Source organism: Schistocerca piceifrons, chromosome 5 (genome assembly GCF_021461385.2).
Source record: "Schistocerca piceifrons isolate TAMUIC-IGC-003096 chromosome 5, iqSchPice1.1, whole genome shotgun sequence".
In the NCBI taxonomy this organism is placed as follows: domain Eukaryota; kingdom Metazoa; phylum Arthropoda; class Insecta; order Orthoptera; family Acrididae; genus Schistocerca; species Schistocerca piceifrons.
Window position 1 is genome coordinate 678972530 of NC_060142.1, and position 26924 is coordinate 678999453.

Here is a 26924-nt window from a genome sequence, read left to right on the forward strand (position 1 = left end):
GGACCACTCACTGGAAGTGACAGGAAGCAAGACCCCTGAAGCAGTGAGACGATCCAGCTCCCATTTGACCTGATCACGAAGGGCCACAGGAATGGGCCGAGAGCCCGAAAAAACTTAGGCTGAGCAGTGGGTTTGAGTGTGATATGAGCTTCAAAGTCGTTTGCATGGCCTAACGCAGGAGAAAAAAGGGACAAAAATGTCGTCGACAAGGAATCCAATTGAGCATAAGGAATAGCATCAGATACGATAGTGACAGAGTCATCTATGGAGAACCCAAAAAACGCGAAAGGCATTGAAACCAAAAAGATTCTCCGCTTTACTATGGTCGACCACAAATATGGGAACAGTGCGAATGGCAGATTTGTAAGATACCTCAGCATCAAATTGTACCAAGAGAGAAATCTTGTGTTGATTGTAAGTCTGTAATTGCCTAGTGACAGGGGACAGGATTGGAGAACCCAACTGAAGATACGTCTGAGAATTGATGATAGTGGCAGCAGAACCATTATCCACCTGCATGCGTACATCTCGACCAAGTATTTGGACAGTGAGGAATAACTTCCCTGAAAGGGAAGAAGAACAATTGACAGACAACACAGAATCAGAATCAGCGTCATGTTCATGAACATCATGTATGCAGTCGGATTTGCAAACGGATGACACATGACCCTTTTTTTTGTATTTGTGACACAAGGCCCAACGTTGTGGGCAATCTTCTCATGAATGTTTCGTAAAACACCGTGGACATGATGGAAGTTGCCGTGGGTTTTGCTGCAGTTTCTTAGACGTTTGTTTACGGTTAGGCCGAGGCTGCGCTTGGGTGCGTACTGCGGCCACGTCGGCCAGCGGGGACACACCACACACTTCGTCAACATCGCACAGAGGTTGTATTTCCCCGACGTCGCCCCATGCCTCTATTTGCGCTCCAGCGGCGCGAGAAATTTCAAAAGACTGAGTGATGGATAGGACTTCATCTAGAGTCGGATTTGCCAACTGAAGGGCACATTGCCTAACTTCTTCGTCGGGCACCAATCGGATAATAGCATCCTGTTCCATGGAATCGGCGTAGGATTCTTTGTGAACTTCAGTAACAAATTGACACTTTCTACTGAGGCCATGAATTTCAGCAGCCCAAGTGCGATAGGATTGATTCGGTTGTATTTGACAACAATAAAAGGCAACACGAGAGGCTACCACATGCGTTTGCTTTTGAAAATAGACGGACAGAAGTGAGCACATTTCAACAAAGGACAGAGACGCAGGATCTTTCAAAGGAGCCAATTGCGACAACAACCTATACATTTGAGGTGAAATCCATGAAAGGAACAGAGGCTTACATGTTTGTTCGTCCGCAACATGAAATGCAAAAGAAGTGCTGTCAAAGACATTTTTTGTAATCAGACCAGTCTTCTGCCGTCTCGTCGTAAGGAGGAAAAGGAGGTAGAGATGACGACGAGAGACGCCCCGCATTTGATGCCGCGACGAAATCACGAATCACATTGTTGAGAAGCATTTGCTGTTCTATGAGACCTTGCAATAGTTGCCCTAAAGTAGCCATGGAAATATGTGGGTCAACGATGCAAAAGAAAAATTACTACCTCATCGCCAATTGTTATAACTTCAAGTTGAACAAATATATTTCAAGGAAGCCGCAATACGTGAAAGTCACAGGTCATGTAAACAGAGTAAGACGTGTGAACACTTTAACAGTCAAATCATAACTGAGTCTGAGTCTAGCGACCGCTGGCTGGCTGGCCACTTAGGTGGCGCTGCTGCTGCGTGGCTGGCAGACAGCGCCGCATGTAGAGGACGCACGTAATTGCGCGGCAGCACTTTGAAAGATCGGCGAGTCACAACAGGAATCATGCTTCAAATTCTGGAAATGAATCAGTATGTGATAGTGTTTAATATTATTGAACATATGCAGAATCCTCCTAAGTGCACATGAAAGGAACACATATACAAAGTCCTAATGAATTGTAATGTAAAAGAAGTAAATGTTATGAAATGCTGCTAAATATGTACAAGTTTTGCAGTCAACTGTTAAAAATATTGTTAAGTCCAAATGACTATGAAACTTTCTAACAATTATCCTAAAGTTGAGTCCAAAACACTGGATTATTATAATTACTAAAACAAGCAGTAAATTTGGCATACTCCTATTCATCTGAAAATATTTCAATCATTTACACTGGCTCTGACTGTCTTTAAGTCCAAAAGCCAGCCACATATTTTCTGTCACCTAACTCCTTTGAGAATTTGGCAAAGACCAAAAGACACAAAAATAACTTTCATCAGTTGAGACCGTGTGGCTTTGTGCTGTACATTTTTTATGTGTCTCACTGTCTGATTACCGTTAACTGCTCCCAAGTAAAGCACCAAATGTTTTGTGGCTTTTGTCCCCTTATAGATCACAAATTCTCTCCATTTGACAAGCACATATTTTTGGACACCATTTGAATATAATACACAAAACTTATGAGTAATTTAGATAAAAAATTGCAGCTTTTGATGCTGATCGCTCTCCGAGTTTCAAATGAACATATAGTACACAGTATTTAAATGAGCACAAAAAGCTAAGTCTCTTGGCATTATGATAGAAGCAAAAATACAAATAACAAGTCAAGTAAAATTATCACAACATACGTTGCCATCTCAACTTGTGTGTCTCTTTGAGCCACATCTGTTCATGTCATCACATTTGTTCTAAGTGGCACCAATTTTAATAAAGGCCAATTTTTCTATTGGCTGTTAAATCAATCATCAGTTTCATTAATAATGCCAACTTAGAACTACCATTTGGATGTGTGAGGATGAAGCTAGCCATATCTCATTATGAATCTGGTTTCATAATATGTGTGTTATGACTTGATTAATTCAGTCTGTATAAATTAAAATGGCTTTCATGGTAAAACAATACATGATACAAATAAGTGACTTTTACCTGTGACTGCTGCAACTATGCTACCGATCACCATTTACATCTTACAGTAAGTCTTGTTTACGGGACTGTGCGGCTGGTCCCGGCGGAGGTTCGAGTCCTCCCTCGGGCATGGGTGCGTGTGTTTGTCCTTAGGATAATTTAGGTTAAGTAGTGTGTAAGCTTAGGGACTGATGACTTTAGCAATTAAGTCCCATTAGATTTCACACACATAAAAAAACACACACATAACTGTACGGATTTGCATGCATTTTTGTTTAGTTTCAGAAATCTCAAAACATAGCCCATTTTCAACAGTTTGGCCATACAGCTGAATTTGAAGGTGCAGTGAATTCATCTTTTCAAACCGAAGTTTCCTGTACTTAGTTTTGATTTAGGTCATCAAGTAAATGTATATTAATATCATAGTCAATATTTTGCACTATGCACACAATAGTTAGTGGAAGGAAATCATGTGATGGCTGCATGCTACACCCTCCCTGCTCTCAGCAGCTGGGCTTTCTGAGCCTGTATGTCCCTGCAGAAGTTTGTGATCAGAAACCCAGTCCTGTTCTTTCCCTGTCGAATCAACTATCCACTACCTTCAGCTCTTCTGTCAAACATACATCATTCTGCGATTAACACAGTACCAAATGGGCATAATATCACCTGCCGACACTTCGCGACGGGATGAAAAGTGGAAAATTTGCCTGAACATTTCTATGCATTGACCAGTTTACTCGGCTGATATCCGAAGAAGATTTTCTCCCTGAAATTTGGCGAGTTAGCCTACATTCACAAAATTGTTGATGTTCAAGTGTTTGAATATGAAGCTAATCTTTTTAATAAGTGTAGATTGCATATTATTTTATTGATTTATACATGACCAACTTCTCGTTTCCACGAGAACCTCTCATCCTTGTGTGCACCCCAAAGTTTACATACTGAATGGATTTGTACAACAATATCTTCATCCACAACAGTTTGTTTGTTTAGTGTTTCTGGTTCAAAGTGTATGACATTGGCATTGCCCAGAATCCTCAAAATGAATTTGTGTGTTTTTTATGATTTTCTGCACCTCTTTACTTAGGCCATACTTCCTGCCCAGAAGATACCAAATGAATCATTGGTAGCATTGTAAAGAGGAGATAATTGCTTAGAACACTTGGGAAATCAATGATATAACATATATGAGGGTGAGTCAAATGGAAACCTTAAGTATTTTTTAAATATTATTTATTGTGCAGAAGTGGTACAAAGCTGTATCACTTTTCAACATAATCTCCCCCACGCTCAATGCAAGTCCTCCAGCCCTTACAGTGTGCATAAATTCCTTTAGAAAAAAATTCTTTTGGTAGTCCGCGCAACCACTCATGCACCACGTGGCGTACCTCTTCATCAGAACGGAACTTCTTTCCTCGCATTGCGTCTTTGACTGGTCCAAACATATGGAAATCACTTGGGGCAAGGTCTGGTGAGTATGGTGGATGAGGAAGACACTCAAAATGCAGGTCTGTGATTGTTGCAACTTTTGTACGGGCAGTGTGGGGCCTTGCATTGTCATGTTGCAGAAGGACACCTGCTGACAGCAATCCATGTCACTTTGATTTGATTGCAGGCCGCAGATGATTTTTTAGGAGATCTGTGTATGATGCACTGGTGACAGTGGTCCCTCTAGACATGTAATGCTCCAAAATGACACCTTTTTCGTCCCAAAAGAGAGTCAGCATAACCTTCCCTGCTGATGGTTCTGTTCGAAACTTCTTTGGTTTTGGTGATGAGGAATGGCACCATTCCTTGCTCACTCTCTTCGTTTCCAGTTGGTGGAAGTGAACCCAGGTTTCGTCCCCAGTAATCTCTTTGTTTCCAGTTGGTGGAAGTGAACCCAGGTTTCGTCCCCAGTAACGATTCTTGCAAGGAAGCCATCACCTTCTCGTACAAAGCGCTGAAGAAGTTCTTCACAAGCATCAACACACTGTACTCTTATTTCAGGAGTCAGCTGAAGTGGCACTCATCTTGCAGACACCTTGTGAAACTGGAGCACATCATGTACAATGTGGTGTGCTGACCCATGACTAATCTGTAAACATGCTGCAATGTCATTAAATGTCGCTCGATGGTTTTCCTTCACTATGGCTTCAGCTGCTGCAATGTTCTGTGGACTCACAACTCGTTGTACTTGACCTGGATGAGGAGCGTCTTCCACTGAAGTCACACCATTTGCGAACTTCCTACTCCATTTGTAGACTTGATGCTTTGACAAAAATGCATCACCGTACTGAACCTTCATTCGTCGATGAATTTCAATAAGTTTCACACCTTTACTACACAAAAACTGAATAACAGAACACTGTTCTTCCTTAGTGCAAGTCACAAGTTGGGCAATCACCTTTACACTGATACTGCGATGATATGTGTGCATCCGCACTATGCTGCCACCTACAGGCCATTCTGCATGCTGTTTGTAGCACGCTTACCAACTTACAGGATAATGGTGCGAAATTTTGATTTGTTATTACAAATTTAAGGTTTTCATTTCACTTGCTCTCGTAAATAGGAATGATCCCAAGATGAAGCCCTGAGGAACCCCCAAACTTATGTTTCTTATCCTGGATCTTATCCATTGTATTACTTTTCAACCATCACATCTAATTTCTGAGTATTGTTTCCTATCTGCTGATGTGACTTGTATTAATAGCATGAGTTTTCCAATGGCAACATTGTTTACAAGTTCAGATAACATACACCAAGGTGACTTTGGAGGAATATAAGAACACTCCTGCTATTTGGTACGTGTCATTAATCCTACCAAGTGCATAATCAACAAAAAACATTGCTGCTAACAGTACCTCAATCATTTCTGAAACCTGGTGCAAATCTCTTAATGTGTGAGCACTTTTACAATGTGGGGGAGAATTTTAAGCATTACTTTTTCAATCAGTTTGCTAAAAGCTGAAAATAAGGCAATTGGTTCTAGTTCTGTACGTCCTTTTATACAAAATTTTGACTACAGCTAGTTTCAGCCCGCCGGGAAAAATATCTTCTAAGTACTGCTTATTAAGTGAAGTGGTGATTTGTCTCACTTCTATTTGAATTTCTTGAGTGAAAATGAGAGACTTCATCCAAACTTGCAATGTCTTACGGTGTTGATCAGCTCCAGAATATCTTTAATGCCTGCTGCAGGAAGGTTGCTGGAGTTCGCTTTACCGTTGACACTGCAGCGACATTGTTTGTTGTGTTTTATGGCTTTTATAATGCGTACTGCAGGTAGGCTCCTGGAGTTCACTTACCACTGACATTACAGTGACATTGTTCACTGTGTTTTATGGCTTCTATAAAGTGGTCATTAAAAAGAATGCTGATAAGAAAGATGTCAGAAATATCATCATTATTAACAGAATAAAATAATGGAAACTACAGGTTGGAATATCAACAATGTAGCAAAAGATGGTCACTACTCACTGTAAAGATGGCCTGTTAAGTTGCAGAGAGGCAGAATTAAAAGACACTTACACATGAGCTTTTGCCACAGCCTTTGTCAGAAAAGAAAGAGAAACACACACCATTTATTTATACGAGCAAGTACACCTCACGCACGTATGACTCCAACTTTGGCAGCTCGGACCAGAATGCAGCTATCATGTAGAATGGAAGCAGAAGTCTGGACCGGGTAAAGGGATAGTAAAACTGGTGAAAGGAGACGGGAACACTGTCTGGCAGAGTGTACAGGGACCAGACTACTGCCAACAGGTGCAGTATCAGGAGGTTGTGATGCAGGAAAATGATGGGGAAAATGGAGCGAAAACTAATTCTAGTGCTGGTCTGAGTCGCTTTCTGTCTTGTGTCATCTGTTGCAGACCACCATCATTTTGAAACTTTATCTGAACTTTGCATCTTCTGACTAATACGTTCTGTTTTCTATCCCCTGTTTTTCTTTCAGAACTGACACTTTTCCTGCTTGTACATCTCTTTATGTAGAGCTGAGTTTGTCTACCCTATGGAAGCTATAAATTTATTTATGAAAATATTTCTAAGATGTAAAATTAGTAACTTTCAGAAGCAGTGACTCACATCAAATACCACCCTGTTGAAACCACTATCCAGGCATTTATATTGATATGACACTCTCAAAATTATCGGTAAGCACAAATATGCATAGATGGAGAGTGTATATTGACAACTCACAGTACCCCATTTCTGTTAGCATTTACCCTAAACTTTATAGATGGAAACTTGGTGTTTATTTTTGACCACCCACATTTCCTTCCCTTGGATCTTGAGTAGCCTTTCATATATTCTTACCACCCCTTTTCTTCCTGCCCATCATTCTCATCTGTTCGAAAAAGAAGCCCTTGATGCCAAAAGACAGCAATTTAACATTTTTCTACATGTTTCTATGTATTGCTGTCTGTTTAGCATATTATAAATATTTTTAGCTTACTGGTGATTCTTGTTCATGGGTATTCCTACTCCTTATTTACAGTGTTATTTTTATATGGTCATTTTGAACTCACCTGACGTAGATGCTTTGTATCCTTCTCTCACTGCAGTTTTGATGTAGGAAGGTACTCTGTTCTTCACATTTACAAATGTTCTAAGTTGGCTTACACATCCAGGTTTTATGTTCAGCATTATATAGTGATAGATTGATCATCTTGTCTTTTTCAGTGAACTTTAACATTTATGAAACTTTTACATTTCATTTATTTCTGATTAAAGGAAGCACTTGATCAATTTTGTTTGTTATTCTGCTTCTTTTCCTTTAAAAAAAGGAAAAAGAAGGAAGAGAAAGCACAGTGGTTAGTGATAGAACATACTGATTTTAGTGCCTGATGATTCACAGTATTTCTATTCAATTATTATAGCTTTTTGTAGCTTGTTAAATGGCTCTCAAATACAAAATGTGTCTTCTTTTTTTTCCAGTATATTCTGTCCTCAGGGAAAGACTCACTGATAAAGTTATGGGAGCTTTCAACAAGTAGATGCCTAATTGCATACACAGGTGCTGGTACTACAGGTAAGTGACACAGAACTTGTGATTTATCAAGATTTTCTAATGTGGCAACTAACTGACTGTTTTCCTGACATCTAGTCAGATTATGGGGTTTAATTTTGCTCCAAATTGCATCTAAAGAGATGCTGTGGATGACAAGAGTGGCACACTTAGGCAGACATGCTCACACATCAACAAGGATTTGTAGAAGCGCAACACAGGGAACGGATTAAGTTCCAGTTCTGGGTTCTGTATCCTATGCATAGGGATGGGAAAATGTAGCATCTGTTTTTGGAAAGAGTCAAGTTTATTTTTATCAAAATTCTGTCTTTTTTTTTTAGTGCTTAGATGCACAAATTAAAAGGTCATCACACTAAATGAGTGACGACAAACAAATTGGCTGTTTAAAAGCCGGCTACTGTGGCTGAGTGGTTCTAGGCGCTTCAGTTCGGAACCACGCTGCTACTAAGGTCGCAGGTTTGAATCCTGCCTGGGGCATGGTTGTGTGTGAGGTTAGTTAGGTTTAAGTAGTTCTGAGTGTAGGGGACTGGTGACCTCAGATGTTAAGTCCCATAGTGCTTGGAGCCATTTGAATTTGGCTGTTTAAAAAAAAAAAAAAAAAGAGCTAATTGGGAATTTAGTGACTTACATAGAACTATCGAGCCACTTCACGTGGAAGTAGAACTGAAAGTAACTTTATTTTAATGTTATGGAAAGAATTTCAGCACTCTCAAAAAATGTGACAGTTTTGTTTTGCAATCACTATAGAGCCGACTGCAGGCACTATAGGCTGTTCTAGGGTGCGAATGCTCAGAATGTTGAAAATGTGTTCGAACTGCAAAAATGAGCCATCCGAATAATGAACAAGAGTCACAAAAGAGCCAATGTGTTGAGCTATTCAAAAAATGGGTTATTCTGACAGTTCCAAGTGAATATGTGTTCCAAACTACAGTATATAAACATTGAGCAATCTGTAGCAAACAGTGTCATACATGATCATCAAACAGTGATTGCTTGTACCTGGGTAGAATGAATACAGCAGAGACCCAGACCTGTGGGTTTTACCAAGGAGTCAAGATGTGTTATAGACTGCTGCACACAGACTTCACAGCATGATTCCTCACATACTAGCATTACAAGAATGTCTCTCACAAAATTCCATCCTGCGAATATTTCAGGCAGTAAATAAACGTTACGAGGGTGGCAGGCTGGCAATGCTGTAATCACATATATGGTAACTACGTCTGTCAGCATATAGTAGTGGTGCTGTGCAGTTGGTGTAGTGGGTAGTGTTTTTTGTTAGCATGCAGGAGGTCGAGGATTCGATTCTGGGTCAAGACTTATTTCATTCTATTTGCTAAATATAGTCTGCATGGTACGTTATCTGATGTCTTAATCATCATACAGCAACTACAGTGGGTCTTCTACAAACCATTTGCAGTTAAGTACAGTTGTTTTCATTGGTCAGCTTTTAAAGTAGCCTTTTGCATTTTGTGGATGTGAACCGTTTCGTGCCACTGCGTCTGCTAGATTCCAGATCTGTTTTCTGTGTACCCTATCCCAGTGGGCCCATTGAAATTATTTGCAAAGCACGTTACTAGCCCTACTGGTGACATAAAGAAAAAAGGAAGGAAGGAAAGTAGGTTGGGTTTAACACTCCCAAAATCTAGGTCATTAGAGATTGAGCACAAGCTCGGATTGCGTCAAGGATGAGAAATGAAATCAGCTGTGCCCTTTCAAATGAACTATCAAGCTTTCGCAACCCACGGTTGCTTCATCAGGAAAGATGTAAGGAGAGGGAAAGAGAAAAGGATGTGGGTTTTAAGGGAGAGGGTAAGGAGTGATTCCAATCCCGGGAGCGGAAAGACTTACCTTAGGGGGATAAAAGGACAGGTATACACTCGCACACATACACATACCCATCGGCACATATACAGACACAGGCAGACATATGTAAATGCAAAGAGGTTGGGCAGAGATGTCAGTCGAGGCAGAAGTACAGAGGCAAAGAACTTGGCAACTTGAAATTAACGGAGGTTGAGGCTTCACAGTGCAGGCATGTCAGTTGGTAAATCTTGTGGGTGCTTTCACACGTGGCTCTGCCTTTGATCGCGTACACCTTCTGGGTTACAGGACTGGAGTAGGTGGTGGCGGGAGGGTGCATGGGACAGGTTTTACATTGGGGGCTGTTACAAGGGTAGAAGCCAGAGGGTAGGGAAGTTGCTTTGGAGATTTCATAGGGATGAACCAAGAGGTTACGAAGGTTAGGTGGACGGCAGAAAGACACTCTTGGTGGAGTGGGGAGGAGAGAATATATTGAAGGGCAAGTTCCCATCTCCAGAGTTCTGATAGGTTGGTGTCAGTGGGAAGTATCCAGATAACCCGGACAGTGTAACACTGTGCCAAGATGTGCTGGCTGTGCACCGAGGCATTTTTAGCCACAGTGTGATCCTCATTATCAACAAACACTGTCTGCCTATGTCCGTTCATGCGAATGGACAGTTTGTTGCTGGTCATTCCCACATAGAAGGCTTCACAGTGCAGGCATGTCAGTTGGTAAATCACGTGGGTGCTTTCACACGTGGCTCTGCCTTTGATCGCGTACACCTTCTGGGTTACAGGACTGGAGTAGGTGGTGGCGGGAGGGTGGATGGGACAGGTTTTACATTGGGGGCTGTTACAAGGGTAGAAGCCAGAGGGTAGGGAAGTTGCTTTGGGGATTTCATAGGGATAAACCATGAGGTTACGAAGGTTAGGTGGACGGCAGAAAGACACTCTTGGTGGAGTGGGGAGGTTTCATGAAGGATGGATCTCATTTCAGGGTAGGATTTGAAGAAGTCGTATCCCTGCTGGAAAGCCACATTCAGAGTGTGATCCAGTCCCGGAAAGTGTCCTGTCACAAGTGGGGCGCTTTTGGGGTTCTTCTGTGGGAGGTTCTGGGTTTCAGGGGATGAGGAAGTGGCCCTAGCTATTTGTTTCTGTACCAGGTCGGGAGGGTAGTTGCGGGATGCGAAAGCTGTTTTCAGGTTATTAGTGTAATGCTTCAGGGATCCAGGACTGGAGCAGATTCGTTTGCCACGAAGATCTAAGCTGTAGGGAAGGAACCGTTTGATATGGAATGGGTGGCAGCTGTCATAATGGAGGTACTGTTGCTTGTTAGTGGGTTTGATGTGGACATTGCACACAGACCCAGTCTCTCCCATCTACTCAATCTCCCACTTCCAGCTCCACTCCCCCCCAAAACTTCAAAATTCTAATCAACACAATCTGGAACCACAACACCCTAATTGAGTAGTTAACCTTTCCTCCAAACCTCTCTCCCAATCCGAAACCTCTGTCCTATCCAAAGGCCTCACCTTCAGCCCCACTCCCAGATTCAACCAAACAGCCCTCGTCAAAGATTTGCTGTCCTACACTTGTACTCTCTGCTGGAAATATCACTTTGCCATGAAGAAAAATGATCCTAATCCTACTCCTAATGATCCAACTCCCCAGGACACTATCCAAATTGAACCCTGCCTGGAACAGTTCCGTCCTCCGTCACAGCCAGACCCACCTCCTCTTCCTCAAAATCACCCTCTCCAAACCTTCCAGGAATTTTTCACTTCCAGCCTTGCCTCTCAATCTTTCTTGAAAAACCTTAATCCTACTCCCAACATCACCACAGCTGAAGCCCAGGCTATCTGTGATCTGAAGGCTGACCTATCCATCGTCATTCTTCTAACTGACAAGGGTTCCACGACTATGGTACTTGATCATCGGGAGTATGTGGCTGAGGGACTGCGTCAGCTTTCAGACAACACTGCATACAAAGTTTGCCAAGATAATCCCATTCCTGATGTCCAGGCGGAGCTTCAAGGAATCCTCAGAACCCTAGGCCCCTTACAAAACCTTTCCCTTGACTCCATCAACCACCTGACCCCACCGACACCCTGCACCCCTACCTTCTACTTACTTCCTAAAATTCACAAACCCAAACATCCCGGCCGCCCCATTGTAGCTGGTTACCAAGCCCCCACAGAACGGATCTCTGCCTGCGTAGATCAACACCTTCAACCCATTACATGCAGTCTCCCACCCTTCACCAAAGACACCAACCACTTTCTCAAACGCCTAGAATCCTTACCCAATCTGTTACCCCCAGAAACCATTCTTGTAACCATTGATGCCACTTCCTTATACACAAATATCCCACACGTCCAGGGCCTCGCTGCGATGGAGCACTTCATTCCACGCCGACTACCTGCCACCCTACCAAAAATCTCTTTCCTCATTACCTTAGCCAGCTTCATCCTAACCCACAACTTCTTCACTTTTGAAGGCCAGACATACCAACAATTAAAGGGAACAGCCATGGGTACCAGGATGGCCCCCTCGTACACCAACCTATTTATGGGTCGCTTAGAGGAAGCCTTCTTGGTTACCCAAAGTTTGGTACAGATTTATTGATGACATCTTCATGATCTGGACTAACAGTGAAAAAGAACTCCAAAATTTCCTCTCCAACCTCAACTCCTTTCGTTCCATCAGATCCACCTCGTCCTACTCCAAATCCCATACCACTTTCCTCGACGTTGACCTCCTTCTGTCCAATGCCCAGCTTCACACATCCGTCCACATCAAACACATGAACAAGCAACAGTACCTCCATTATGACAGCTGCCACCCATTCCATTTCAAACGGTCCCTTCCCTACAGCTTAGGTCTTCGTGGCAAACGAATCTGCTCCAGTCCTGCATTCCTGAACCAATACACCAATAACCTGAAAACAGCTTTCGCATCCCGCAATTACCCTCTCGACCTGGTACAGAAACAAATAGCTAGAGTCACTTCCTCATCCCCTGAAACTCAGAACCTCCCACAGAAGAACCCCAAAAGTGCCCTACTTGTGACAGGATACTTTCCGGGACTGGATCACACTCTGAATGTGGCTTTCCAGCAGGGATACGACTTCTTCAAATCCTGCCCTGAAATGAGATCCATCCTTCATGAAATCCTCCCCACTCCACCAAGAGTGTCTTTCCGCCGTCCACCTAACCTTCGTAACCTCTTGGTTCATCCCTATGAAATCCCCAAACCACCTTCCCTACCCTCTGGCTCCTACCCGTGTAACCGCCCCTCGGTGCAAAACCTGTCCCATGCACCCTCCCACCACCACCTACTCCAGTCCTGTAACCCGGAAGGTGTACACGATCAAAGGCAGAGCCACGTGTGAAAGCACCCACGTGATTTACCAACTGACCTGCCTACACTGTGAAGCTTTCTATGTGGGAATGACCAGCAACAAACTGTCCATTCGCATGAACGGGCACAGGCAGACAGTGTTTGTTGGTAATGAGGATCACCCTGTGGCTAAACATGCCTTGGTGCACGGCCATCACATCTTGGTACAGTGTTACACCGTCCGGGTCATCTGGATACTTCCCACTGACACCAAGCTATCAGAACTCCGGAGATGGAAACTTGCCCTTCAATATATTCTCTCTTCCCGTCACCCACCAGGCCTCAACCTCCGCTAATTTCAAGTTGCCACCCCTCGTACCTCACCTGTCTTTCAACAACATCTTTGCCTCTGTGTCTGTATATGTGCGGATGGATGTGTATGTGTGTGTGTGTGTGTGTGTGTGTGTGTGGATGTGTGTGCGCGAGTGTATACTTGTCCTTTTATCCCCCTAAGGTAAGTCTTTCCACTCCCGGTATTGGAATGACTCCTTACCCTCTCCCTTAAAACCCACATCCTTTCGTCTTTTCCTCTCCTTCCCTCTTTCCTGATGAAGCAACCTTGGGTTGCGAAAGTTTGAAATTTGTGTGTATGTTTTTTATATATATATATATATATATATATATATATATATATATATATATATAATGGAAGGAAACATTCCACGTGTCTGCTTGTGTCTATATGTGTGGATGGATATGTGCGTGTGTGCGAGTGTATACCTGTCCTTTTTTCCCCCTAAGGTAAGTCTTTCCGCTCCCGGGATTGGAATGACTCCTTACCCTCTCCTTTAAAACCCACTTCCTTTCGTCTTCCCCTCTCCTTCCCTCTTTCCTGATGAGGCAACAATTTGTTGCGAAAGCTTGAATTTTGTGTGTATGTTTGTGTTTGTTTGTGTGTCTATCGACCTGCCAGCGTTTTTATATATATATATATATATATATATATATATATATATATATATATATATATATATATATATATATATATAAAAAGAAAGATGATGAAACTTACCAAACAAAAGCGCTGGCAGGTCGATAGACACACAAACAAACACAAACATACACACAAAATTCTAGCTTTCGCAACCAATGGTTGCCTCGTCAGGAAAGAGGGAAGGAGAAGGAAAGACAAAAGGATATGGGTTTTAAGGGAGAGGGTAAGGAGTCATTCCAATCCCGGGAGCGGAAAGACTTACCTTATATATACCTTATATATATATATGAGTGAGTTATAACAAATTGATTAATTGTGGTGGATAAGAGGTGTTTAGAGATAATGCATTCTAAAGTTACATACGTAAGAAACAAATTATGTATATGTATTTGAAATGTTCTTTGTACAGTTTTTTAACTTAACATTACACATTAAGTGGTTAAACCCTTCAGACCTGTTGAACATTACAGTGTACATAAATTTGAAACTAAATAAATTGGCTCCAAATCGAAAAAAATCAATGTTATGGCATCTTTTGGACCAAATTTCAATTTTGGAGCCATTAATGGACTCAGAACCAACAAAAATTTGAGTTCACAGAACCTTCGAAATAGATTGCTGGAATTTCATACGTTGTAGTGGCCTAAGTATTTGGTTTTCTACTAGTAAAAGTCTTATGCCTGAAGTGGTTCAAGATCATTTACCAACAGCATTATTTGGTTAAGTTCTTTCCCAGCATCATCACTGTTGTTGACTTGAGGTTCTGGTTCTACTTCGGGACTCAGAGTGTCGTTTTATTCCTCTTTGCGTAATGTTTTTAAAAGATAATCCTTTGTTGCTGTGTCATCACTGCATTACTGCACCAGGAAACCCAATGATGAAATATGCAGTATGCGTATTCATTTCCATCAGTGTCTATTTTGCTATGTACACTACCTTTGTAGCTAAAATTGAACTCAGAGTGGTTATATTTAGTTATGTGAGGTATTTCATTAGCATTACTATTCTTCAAGAAATTTAGTCACTCATGTGTAATGAAAGTAAACTGAAGAAAGATGAAAGTAATTAGAAGTAGCAGAAATGAGAAAAGCAAAAAACTTAACGTCAGAATTTGGGACCACAAAGTATACGAAGTTAAGGAATTCTGCTACATTTGCAGCAAGATAACATACGATGGACAAAGCAAGGAGGACATAAAAAGGAGACTAGCACTGACAAAAAGGACATTTCTGGCCCAGAGAAGTCTGCTAGTATCATAGTTAAATGTGGACTGTGGGAAAACTGGAACAGAAGAGAACCGAAGCCTTTGAGATGATGTGCTACAGATAAATGTTGAAAATTAGTTGGACTGATAAGGTAAGATATGAGAAAGTTCTTCACAGAATTTGTGAGGAAAGGAATATATGAAAACAATGACAAGAAGAAGGGACAGGAAGACAGGACATCTATTAAGACATTGGAGAATAAATTTCATGGTATTAAGGGATATGTCGAGGGTAAAAACTGTTAGAGGCAGACAGAGATTGGAATCAGTCCAGCAAATAATTGGGGTGTAGCTTACATTTGCTACTCTCAGATGAAAAGTTAACACTTGAGAGATACTAGTGGTGGACTGCATCCTACCAGTCAGAAAACTCATAACTTACCTTTTTTTATTTCCAACAGCATCAGCAAAGCTAACATGAGTTGCAGGTGTAGATTTCTCAATGCGATCAGCGAATTATTGTATGGATGACACATAATTGATGCTAAATTGTTTCTTTAAAAGTCCGAATGCACAGTCACATGCATATTTCAAGTTGCCTACTGGTCTGAATGAGAAATGCAATTCTCTTGTTTTTTCTATTACAGATTCTCCAAGTGAGACATCTTAACAAGATGTTGTTCTTGTTCTGCCCTACACATTTGTTAACATGAATAAACATTGCATCTTCTCCATGACTGTAGCTTGCCAAATAATTGTAGAAAAGTTCTAACAACAATGTTGTATCCCTTTGTTATTCGTACATTTACTGGCAATAGATTGTCTATTTACAGTCTCTCACATATTCCTGCATATTCCAGTTCTCAATGGGACCAATAAATAAATGGGCCCAGACTGTAAAGGGTTCCTGGATATGTAAGCCTGTTGGGCCACGTCAAAACTGTAGTGTTGTACACAAGTTTATTCACCGTCTTCAGAATTTTTCTCAGTCTTCTTAATAGTTCGCTTATGAAACTGCCTTTTTTTTGCAACAAGTTGTAGATAGAATCTCATTTTTTTCTGTAGTTTCCATTTTATTATCTTCAGGCACTAAAGCCGTTGCAGATGTGAAATGCCTCTGGTTGGTTTGTTTGTGGGATTGAAGGGACTAGACTGCTGAAATGCCTCTGGAAATATGCACAATGATCTGACAACTATTTCTGAGCAGATATCCTTCCAAATATTAGAAAACACCCTACTTGATGTAGGTTTTAGAGGCATATCATTTGTAAAGGAAGCCATGTAAGATTCAAAAATTTTGACCTACTATCACTTGAAGGTAGAAATTTTGAATTGGCATTATGCTACTCAGTGCTATTTCTTCATGGTAAGCGTAAGGCATTTATTCTGTGTAATTGTGTAAAAATTTTATAAGACACCCTGAATCAGAAAAAGAAGTCACATTCTGAAAAAGTTTCCTTGCGTTACTGTGACCAAGTGAGATGGCACAGTGGTTAGCACGTGGACTCGCACTCAGGAATATGGTCGTTCAAACCCATGTCTGGCTATCACAATTTAGGTTTTCTGTCATGTTCCTCAATCGATTCAGGGTTTGTTAGGCATTTCAACCTTTTAGTTTTAATACTGTGGGCAAACATGTAAGCATTTTCACGAACATGCCAACCTTTTACTAAGTATTTAGTTCATGGGTGTTTCCTCTCAGTCTGACTTTTATGTTTATGAGCTGCAAAGAAGAATATGAAGTTACACACTGCATTTGGCCAACAATTACATGACCTAATGTGTTGATGTTGTTTTTTTTAGTGATCAGTATCATCACATTCGCAGCACTTTTCTAAATAGTCACCAACTGAAAAGTTATTGCAACATTCTTCACTGCATCTGTAGCCCATTTTTAAAAATTCTGAAATGAAGTCATGGTCTCTGTCAACATCAAAAGAGTCATTTAAACAATGCAGTTATATCAGTTATGAACAGGCCAAAGTCTTCTACACTGTCATTCTCTTCTACTATTTGCTTGTTATTACCATTTCATTCTGTTTCAATAATAACATTATCTGTAATATTCTCATTATTGCCTAAGGCTTCATCAAACTTAGGAATGTCTTGCAGTAGAGAAATATTGGAGACGTTAACCATCTCCCCACACTGAGGTTCCAGTTTGTCATCACTTGATTCGTCACTACTTGGTGTTACTTCAGAAAAGTAATCTTAAAATTCTTGGTAGTCTTCATCGTATAAATTACAGCTATCACCAATACTAGCAGGAAAATGCTCCTACTGCCACACAAAAATGTGAATATGCTCCTGTTTATTTAAAAGACTGTGACTGAAAAGTGGGGTACCAGCTGCCTCATTCTACTGTCCTCAGCATCTTTAAAAATATTCCCAAAAATTTTTTAAGCAAACTAATTCATGCTGTTTTTAACATGCAACTCACCTCTAACTCCCATGAGCTCCCCTAATTATAACTCTCTCACGGCATTAGTCCATCACTAAATTGTTCACACCCATCCAATCCCATCTGCCCATTCTCATTCACACATTCAGAACCAACTCATTGTCATTATCTCTTTGTGTCTAGCTGTAACTGCCTCCTGTGTCACAGCCATAGTCTCCTTTGTTCTGTCATACAACTACAACCTCCTCTCACTATCACTGTCTCCCTCTTGCTCTCTCTTATTGCTGCTATCTTATTTATTCCTTCCCACTGCTTCTGTCTACTCTCAGTGTCAGTATCTCTCCTTTTCTCACTGTCATTGTCATAGACTCTGTCTCTCGTTATCACTGCCTCTCAGTCACATCAATTTTGCCTCCTCTTTGTTGCTCTTTCACTGGCAGTCTCCTTCACTCTTTCCGTAGCACTGTTCTGTCATTGTTAACTATGTTCCCCTGCCACTGTGACCATCTCTTTCTGTGCCATTGTCTCATTTGCTCTTTTTATACCAACCACTGTCTATTATCTTCCCCTATTTATTGCTTTTCCATCTCCTTCCCACTGCCACTGTCTCTCAAAGCATAAAAAAGTATGAATATGTTTCCATGTCAAAATTATTGGGAAAATTTTGAAAGGTGCTAAGGAATGTAGGATGAAGCAACTTGTACCCCACTTTTCATTCAGAGTCTTTTAAATAAATAGGAACATATTCACATTTTTTGTGATCCAATACAAGCATTTTTCCACTGGTTCCCCCCTTTTCCCTGCTGCAACAGGGCATGTCAGTCTGCTTGTGTCTGTGTACGTGCGGTTGGATATGGGTGTGTGTGCGAGTGTATACCTGTCCTTTTTTCCCCCTAAGGTAAGTCTTTCCGCTCCTGGGATTGGAATGACTCCTTACCCTCTCCCTTAAAACCCACATCCTTTCGTCTTTCCCTCTCCTTCCCTTTTTCCTGATGAAGCAACCGTTGGTTGCGAAAGATTGAATTTTGTGTGTATGTTTGTGTGTGTATCGACCTACCAGCGCTTTCGTTTGGTAAGTCACATCATCTTTGTTTTTAGATATATTTTTCCCACGTGGAATGTTTCCCTCTATTATATACATGAAAAGAAGTGGTGTTTTTTTTTTGTTTTTTTTTTCGGTAAAATTTTGATAGTTTACTTATATGTAACTTAAAATAATGCAATACTAATTTTAGACCCTGGTCAGTAAAATTTTGATAGTTTACTTATATGGAACTTAAAATAACGCAATACTAATTTTGCACCCCAGACCAGATCTTACGCGTAAAAAAAATTTTGCATGTGCTTCAGTACTACAACACGGGGTTCCCAGAACCATAATGATTATTTTATGTTTACAAGTAGGGTAGCATCTCGGAAACAGATAAAGGTATCAAGAAAATTTTTAAGACTGGTCAAGATCAGGATCTTAGGAATTTGTCACAAAAATTTTAGCCATTTCCTATGCATACCTGTCTTGGAATCTATTACCTATTTTTGGTATGAAAAAATAATAAAAAAACACTTTTCTCAGGTTTTCTGAGGAACAACTCATGAACTAACAGTGCCTCCATAAACCCAATAAGGTCCAACATAAACCACATCAAGTACTCCATTTGCTTAAGCAGGAGGGAGTGTGTTGTATTCATACTTTGACCCTGTACTGTAAGATAGTGACAGTAACAAAGGAACTGTTCAATTAGATGCATCAAAACCTGTGGTGAAATTTTTATTACAGGAAGAATACACTGAAAGAAACACAATATCAAAGTTTTGTCTGCTAAGACTCACTGCAATATTAAAGAAGAAGAAACTCTTGTTTCGCCAGGTGGCTGGGGGAATGTGCACCCCTCAGCACAATGTGATCATGGTTTGTAAAGTGAATTTCAGTTTCCCTTGACAGTTTCCCTGACACAATTGTTCACAGTTACTGTTCACTTGAATTTGCAACTCATTTAACATCCAAATCAATTAGCATTTGCCTTTGTGGTTGTGTGTTACTGTGGAGATGTGGCTGAATTAATTTTCTTTGTGTTTTCTTCATATATGCTAGATAATGGCATTTGTCTTTGAGCAGTTTCCAGACATTCACAGTACTGTAAAATCCAGTTGTTTTCAACATTGCAAAGATGAAATATGAAGGACATGGTATGCAGTTGAAATAATCTACTTCTCTTGAAGACCTATTACTTATTAGTTAATTTATTGTTTGTTCATTTGAATGGTAACGACATTTCGTGGAAAATTAATGGAAACAGAAGAAGAAACAAAATAACTGACGATTCTGTGAATTGTGGTTCGAACAATGATTGTTGTGCTGATCAAAGACCAGAATGAAAACACAATATCTTCCTTGCCCTAAAGACAACTGGTTGGTAATAACTTCTAGTGTCAAAGAAAAGTCTACAAATTTTTGTTTAACGAAGGATGGAGAAAACACTTTAAGCTAAACAGTATACAAAGCCAGTTCTGTTTTGTAATACTGTAGAGAAATTCATAGTTGACGTCAAGATGAAGTGTCTTGTTATCCCCTAAAATGCTGTGTATAAAGCCAGTCATCCAGGTTTTATGCAAGAACTATGTGCAAACCATATTTCAAGCAAAAGAAAGACAAAGTAACTTTTGCAGCCGTATACAACAATGCCAGTGAATAAGTAGCAGTGGATTATCTTCTCACATCATTATACCTGGCTTCAGGAACTTAAAGGCAAATTAAGACCAAAAATTTAAAAAAAGATGGGGTTCTAGTAATTGATGAAGCAAAATCTGGAAAAATGGAAGAGAGTAATTTTCAATATTACATCTGAAACTTCTCCATACCACTTGCAGTAAATAATTCATTGCTTTTGTTGGACTCTTGACTTGGACATAACATCTCATCTGTCTTTAGGAAGTATGAAAAGTTTTTCAGCTTATAGAAAAGAAATTTTTCGACGCTGTAAAGCATTATTAGAAAATTGTCGGACATAATAATTTCTGATAGCTCTTTGTCATTTCAGATTTTTTGGTCAAATAGTATTGTTAAAATTCAGTCTGCATTGTCTGCTCCATGTGAATTATCTGTTTGTGTCATCAGGTTTTACAAATTTGATCAAGAATGCCTGGTATGCAGCACAATATGCAGAACAATGGCCACGGCCATTTCTTATTCCATCTGTCTAAGTAAAACTAGTAATTACTGTGGCATACCTAAATGCATTGATTCTTCTTTTCTCATGTGCTCATGGTGTAAAGAAAAGTTTGTTTTCATGACCCAAAAGGTAATTTGTATTTTTGTGATGACTACTGGAAATAATTGTAAAATTGTAAATACAATTTGTACAGAAACCAGATGGCAGTTATAAGAGTCGAGAGACATGAAAGGGAAGCAGTGGTTGGGAAGGGAGTAAGACAGGGTTGTAGCCTCTCCCCGATGTTGTTCAATCTGTATATTGAGCAAGCAGTAAAGGAAACAAAAGAAAAATTCGGAGTAGGTATTAAAATCCATGGAGAAGAAACAAAAACTTTAAGGTTTGCCAATGACATTGTAATTCTGTCAGAGACAGCAAAGGACTTGGAAGAGCAGTTGAATGGAATGGACAGTGTCTTGAAAGGAGGATATAAGATGAACATCAACAAAAGCAAAACGAGGATAATGGAATGTAGTCGAATTAAGTCGGGTGATGCTGAGGGAATTAGATTAGGAAATCAGACACTTAAAGTAGTAAAGGAGTTTTGCTATTTGGGGAGCAAAATAACTGATGATGGTCGAAGTAGAGAGGATATAAAATGTAGACTTGCAATGGCAAGGAAAGCGTTTCTGAAGAAGAGAAATTTGTTAACATCGAGTATAGATTTAAGTGTCAGGAAGTCATTTCTGAAAGTATTTGTATGGAGTGTAGCCATGTATGGAAGTGAAACATGGACGATAAATAGTTTGGACAAGAAGAGAATAGAAGCTTTCGAAATGTGGTGCTACAGAAGAATGCTGAAGATTAGATGAGTAGATCACATAACTAATGAGGAAGTATTGAATAGGATTGGGGAGAAGAGAAGTTTGTGGCACAACTTGACCAGAAGAAGGGATCGATTGGTAGGACATGTTCTGAGGCATCAAGGGATCACCAATTTAGTGTTGGAGGGCAGCGTGGAGGGTAAAAATCATAGAGGGAGACCAAGAGATGAATACACTAAGCAGATTCAGAAGGATGTAGGTTGCAGTAGGTACTGGGAGATGAAGAAGCTTGCACAGGATAGAGTAGCATGGAAAGCTGCATCAAACCAGTCTCAGGACTGAAGACCACAACAACAACCGGAAATAATCACAGAACTGTTTCATTGTTAGTACAATATACCTTATTCAAACATTATCATAAGACCTGTACTACAGAAATTGCTATAAAATATTTCATGTCAACACATTAAAGTGCTGAGTGATGGAAGTCATCTGTAATATGTCATCATATACTGCCATGATTTTCTTTCCTCTGCTAACCACTTGTATAGCAGTTACATCTGCAACAGCTTAACTGGACATGAACTGTAAGTTATTCAAAACATTAATGATTTGAGACATTTTTGGCAGGCTTTAAGTGCTTAAAATTCACGTGTGTGCTCTTTGGACTTTGAGTAAGTGGCGCCACATTGTCTTGTCATGGCTGCATTTGCGTATTCACTGATTTGTGCATCAGTCAGGGACTGCTGTACAAACCACTGTCATAAGCGGTTCTTTGTGCAGCAAAAATGAGGAATTTTAACATTTTTTAAAAATATGTGTAGTGTGCTTTGGCAGCTAAAATTTTGAACTGGCATTTCTTTCAATATATTCTTCCTGTATAAAAAAAAATTCGGATTGGGTTTCGAATGTTGGATTGGACCATTCCTTCATAACAAGATCCTTCTGTTAGGCATACAGATAGTCCCTCCCTAGCCCAAGGGTTATCCAAACCAGTTGACACCACCTTTCTGTCACCAATACAACCTGAGGTATGAGTCTCGGAAAAAATCGCTTTCTTTTTTATGAAGCATTTTGGAACATATTGGTAATCATGCAGTTACATGTGTATTATTTAGTGCTTTCAGAATTCTGTATTGGATCAATTGAAACTTCAAACTGAACAGGGTGGGAAAAACGTTTTTGTTTGTACAGTAACATCAGCTGTTACCTGTTGCTCTTGGGCTGTCAACTGCAAATTGGCAATGTCTTTAGGCATTCGTAAGACTCATATAAAAAGGGACAACATGTCTTGTTTGGCATTATTGTAATCACGAAACTCTTTTTTTATACAGAGCTACTCTGAGCTGCTTAAAATGGCTTCAGAATTTAGGATATGCAATTTTGTGAAACCTGCATATGCACCTGCGAGATTTGGAAAATTTATTGATATCATTGACTCCTGTTGGATTCATACAATTTCCAAAACAATGTGACCATGTACAGAATGAAGTAATGTTTGCTTGTGTCTGTATATGTGCGGATGGATATGTGTGTGTGTGTGTGTGTGTGTGTGTGTGTGTTTGTGTGTGTGTGTGTGTGTGTGTGTGTGTGCGCACGCGCGTGAGCGAGTGTATACCTGTCCTTTTTTCCCCCTAAGGTAAGTCTTTCCGCTCCCGGGATTGGAATGACTCCTTACGATCTCCCTTAAAACCCACATCCTTTCGTCTTTCCCTCTCCTTCCCTCTTTACTGATGAAGGAACCGTGGGTTGCGAAAGCTTGAATTTTGTGTGTGTGTTTGTGTTTGTTTGTGTCTCTATCAACATACCAACTCTTTCGTTTGGTAAGTTACATCATCTTCGTTTTTAGATATATTTTTCCCACGTGGAATGTTTCCCTCTATTATATAAACAAAGATGCTTTAACTTACCAAACGAAAGCGTTGGTATGTTGATAGAGACAATAAAAAACACACAAATGCACACACAAATTTCAAGCTTTCGCAACCCAAGGGTGCTTTATCAGGAAAGAGGGAAGGAGAGGGAAAGATGAAAGGATGTGGGTTTTAAGGGAGAGGGTAAGAAGTCATTCCAATCCCGGGAGCGGAAAGACTTACCTCAGGGGGGAAAAAGGACAGGTATACACTCGCGCGCACACGCGCGCGCACACACACACACACACACACACACACACACACACACACACACACACACATATATATATCCATCCGCACATATACAGACACAGGCAGACATATTTTTTGCTTGTATGGAGAATTTCACTTTTGTGACAAGAGGTCCCTTTTTGATTTCATCTTACACATAATGATGATTATACTACTAATAATATATGTATTAATGAATATATAAAATTTAAGAAATGCCAGTTGTATTAACACTGGGTTATTGATACATCATGAAGCACCTAGATCCCTTTGCTACAGCCAGGTCACTTAAGTCACTAAATAAAGGAAATTCTTGTAGCCCAATCTGTATACCAGTTAGGTTCACTTCAGAATATGCTGACAAAATAGCTAAGTTTCTAGCTGTTCTTTTCACAGCTTACTTCACAAAAGTGCTGTCTAAAAAGTTCTTAAAAAATAAAATAAAATGTAAGTGAGAACAGTGGTTTCTTTTTAGACAGCATTTTTTTGAAGTAAGCTGTGAACAGAACTGCTAGAAACTGAGCTATTTTGTCAGCACATTCTGAAGTGAACCGAACTGGTATACAGATTGGACTACAAGAGTTTCCTTTATTTAGTGACTTAAGTGACCTGGCTGTAGCAAAGTGTTGACACATAGCCATCATGTATTCAGAAAATATCTTTCTAATGAAACAATTGGCCCTTTAGTCACATGCAGTAAGGAGTGTCATCGATAGGGCATCTCAGGTGGATTTCGTACTCCTAGATTTCCAGGACGCTATTGACACCTTTGCACAAAAGCAGTTTCATGTGTATGGAATACCATTTCAGCATTGAAACTGGATTTGTGATTTCCTGTGAGAATGATCACAGTAGGCAGTAACTGATGAGAACTCATTTAGGAAAACGTAAGTTGTATAAGGCAGTCATCAAGAAATCAATAGACCTTTTGATGTTCTTGAGCTGTCATTGATTTAGGAGATAATCTGAGCAGCTCTGTCGAACGCTGTTATCAGCTGATGCCATTGTTTACCATCTAGCGAGGTCATGATGTTATCAGAAGATCAAAACAAATTACAAAATTATTTAGACAAAATACTGTAAAATTAGGTGAATCCGATCAAAAATGGCTTTTTTTTTTCCTTCCTGTTGTGATATCAGAATAAAAATTCAATATGGTAGTTTCACAACCCTGATAATGATATATTCATGTGTTACGTTATTTGTAGTTTATAATTTCAGTTATTATTTTAAGTTAACCGTTGATCGGTTTCATCTCCTCATTTGGGGTGAATCTGATCACCATTGTATTTTGTATGCAGGAATGGTATCAGACTTCTAGCGAAGTGAATCCGATCACTATTTTGATTTTTTTTAAATATATTGCTGTATTTGCAACAAAATTTTACAATTTCTAGACCAAACAAATTTTTATAAGCACATTAATCTTGAGATTTTTGCTATAAAAACACTTGCATTCACAAAATTTGACAAACAAATATTAATTTTTAGTTATTATGTGTCATTATCTGTGTGAAAAGTATTTACTCAATGTCATACTCATCTATCCCTTCAAAAATAAATTTACCTCGTCTTCTATGTTCTGGAATAACTTTTTTAACAATTTGGCTATTTCTACATCAGTTGCATCATCAGTTTCTTGGAAAGACAAAATGAACATTACTATCAAGTAGTTTCTTTCTCAGAAATGTCATTTCATAGGTGTCATTAGAGATGCTTTAAATTTTACCAATTAAAAACCTGAACCTTTTTTTCATAGGAAATATTGCAGTGAAATCATTTTCTTTAAATTCATGCCAATCTTGATCCTTCTCCTTGTCCATTTCTTCATTTTCATAACAAGAAAGAAAGATTGCTACTCATTGTAAAGGTGACATGTTAAGTTGCAGTCAGGCACAATGAAAGGACAGTTACACATTTAGCTTTTGGCGGAAACCTTCTTCATAAAAGGAAACACACAAACATTCACTCACACTGGCAAGCACACCTTATGCATGCGTGACAGTCATCTCTGGTATGTTAGACCGGAATGCAACTTTCACGTTGAATAGAAGCAGCTGCCTGGAGGGGGCGGAGAAGGGAAGCGATAGCAGAACACAGGTGGGGGAAAAGGAAAGTGCCATCAGGTGGAGTGTGGAGGGACTAGAAGGTCTAGAAGGAGGCCCGACAAGACTGCCAACAGGTGCAGCATTGGTAGCTGTGGTGTGCAGAGGAGAGGGGGAGTGGGAAGTGGAAAAGGAGAGGAACAAGGAAGGGGAAAGACAGGTGTATTAGCAGAGAGTGGCACATTAAGAGGTTGAGGAGACATGAATAAGAAGGAGGTAATAGGATAGTAGGGATGGGAGCTGTTGGGTGAAGGATATGGTGACATTGGGTTACTGTAGGTTGAGGCCAGGATAATTTGGGAGCACAGAATGTGTTGAAAGAATAGCTCCCATCTCCACATTGAAAAGCTGATGGTCGAGGGAGAATTCAGATGGCCCAGATTGTGAAGCAACCATTGAAATCAAACATGTTATGTTCAGCTTCATGTAGTGCCACAGGCTGGTCTACTTTGCTCTTGGCCAAAGTTCGGCAGTGGCCATTCATCCTAGTAGACAACTGGATGGCAGTCATACCAATATAAAAAGCTGTACAATGATTGCAGCAGAGTTGCTATACGACATGGCTGCTTTCACAGGTGGCCCGGCCCCTGATGGGGTAGGGTAAGCCTGTGACATAACTGGAATAGGAAGTGCTGAGTAAGTGGATTGGGCAGGTCTTGCAACTGGGACTTCAACAGGGATGTGATTCTTGTGGCAAGGTGTTAGGATTGGGAGTGGCATAGGGATGGAATAGGATGTTATGGAGGTTGGTTGGGCAACACACCACCACTTTGAGAGGTGGGAAGTATCTAGGGTAGGCTGCCCCTCATTTCAGAGCATCATGGTAGGTAATCAAAGCTCTGATGAAGGATGTGGTTCAATTCATCTAGTCTGGGGTGTTATTGGCTGGCAAAGGGGCACTCCTTTGTAACTGGTTCTTAGGAGTGGTGTGAGGATTGGGGGTGTGTGGTGAAATGGTATGGAGGATCTGTTTGCAGACTAGGTCTGAGTGATAGTGCCTGCAGGTGTTGGTGAGATCCTCAGCATA

General features: G+C 40.3%; 1 protein-coding gene across 1 annotated transcript in view; it reads left to right on the top strand.

Moving 5' to 3' along the window:
* LOC124798338 (cleavage stimulation factor subunit 1) overlaps positions 1-26924 on the top strand; it is a 196455-nt gene that overhangs the window by 147884 nt on the left and 21647 nt on the right. The window contains exon 8 of the mRNA XM_047261693.1: positions 7844-7937. Within this exon, the coding sequence (XP_047117649.1) occupies positions 7844-7937 (94 nt within the window). The remainder of the gene's footprint in view (positions 1-7843; positions 7938-26924) is intronic.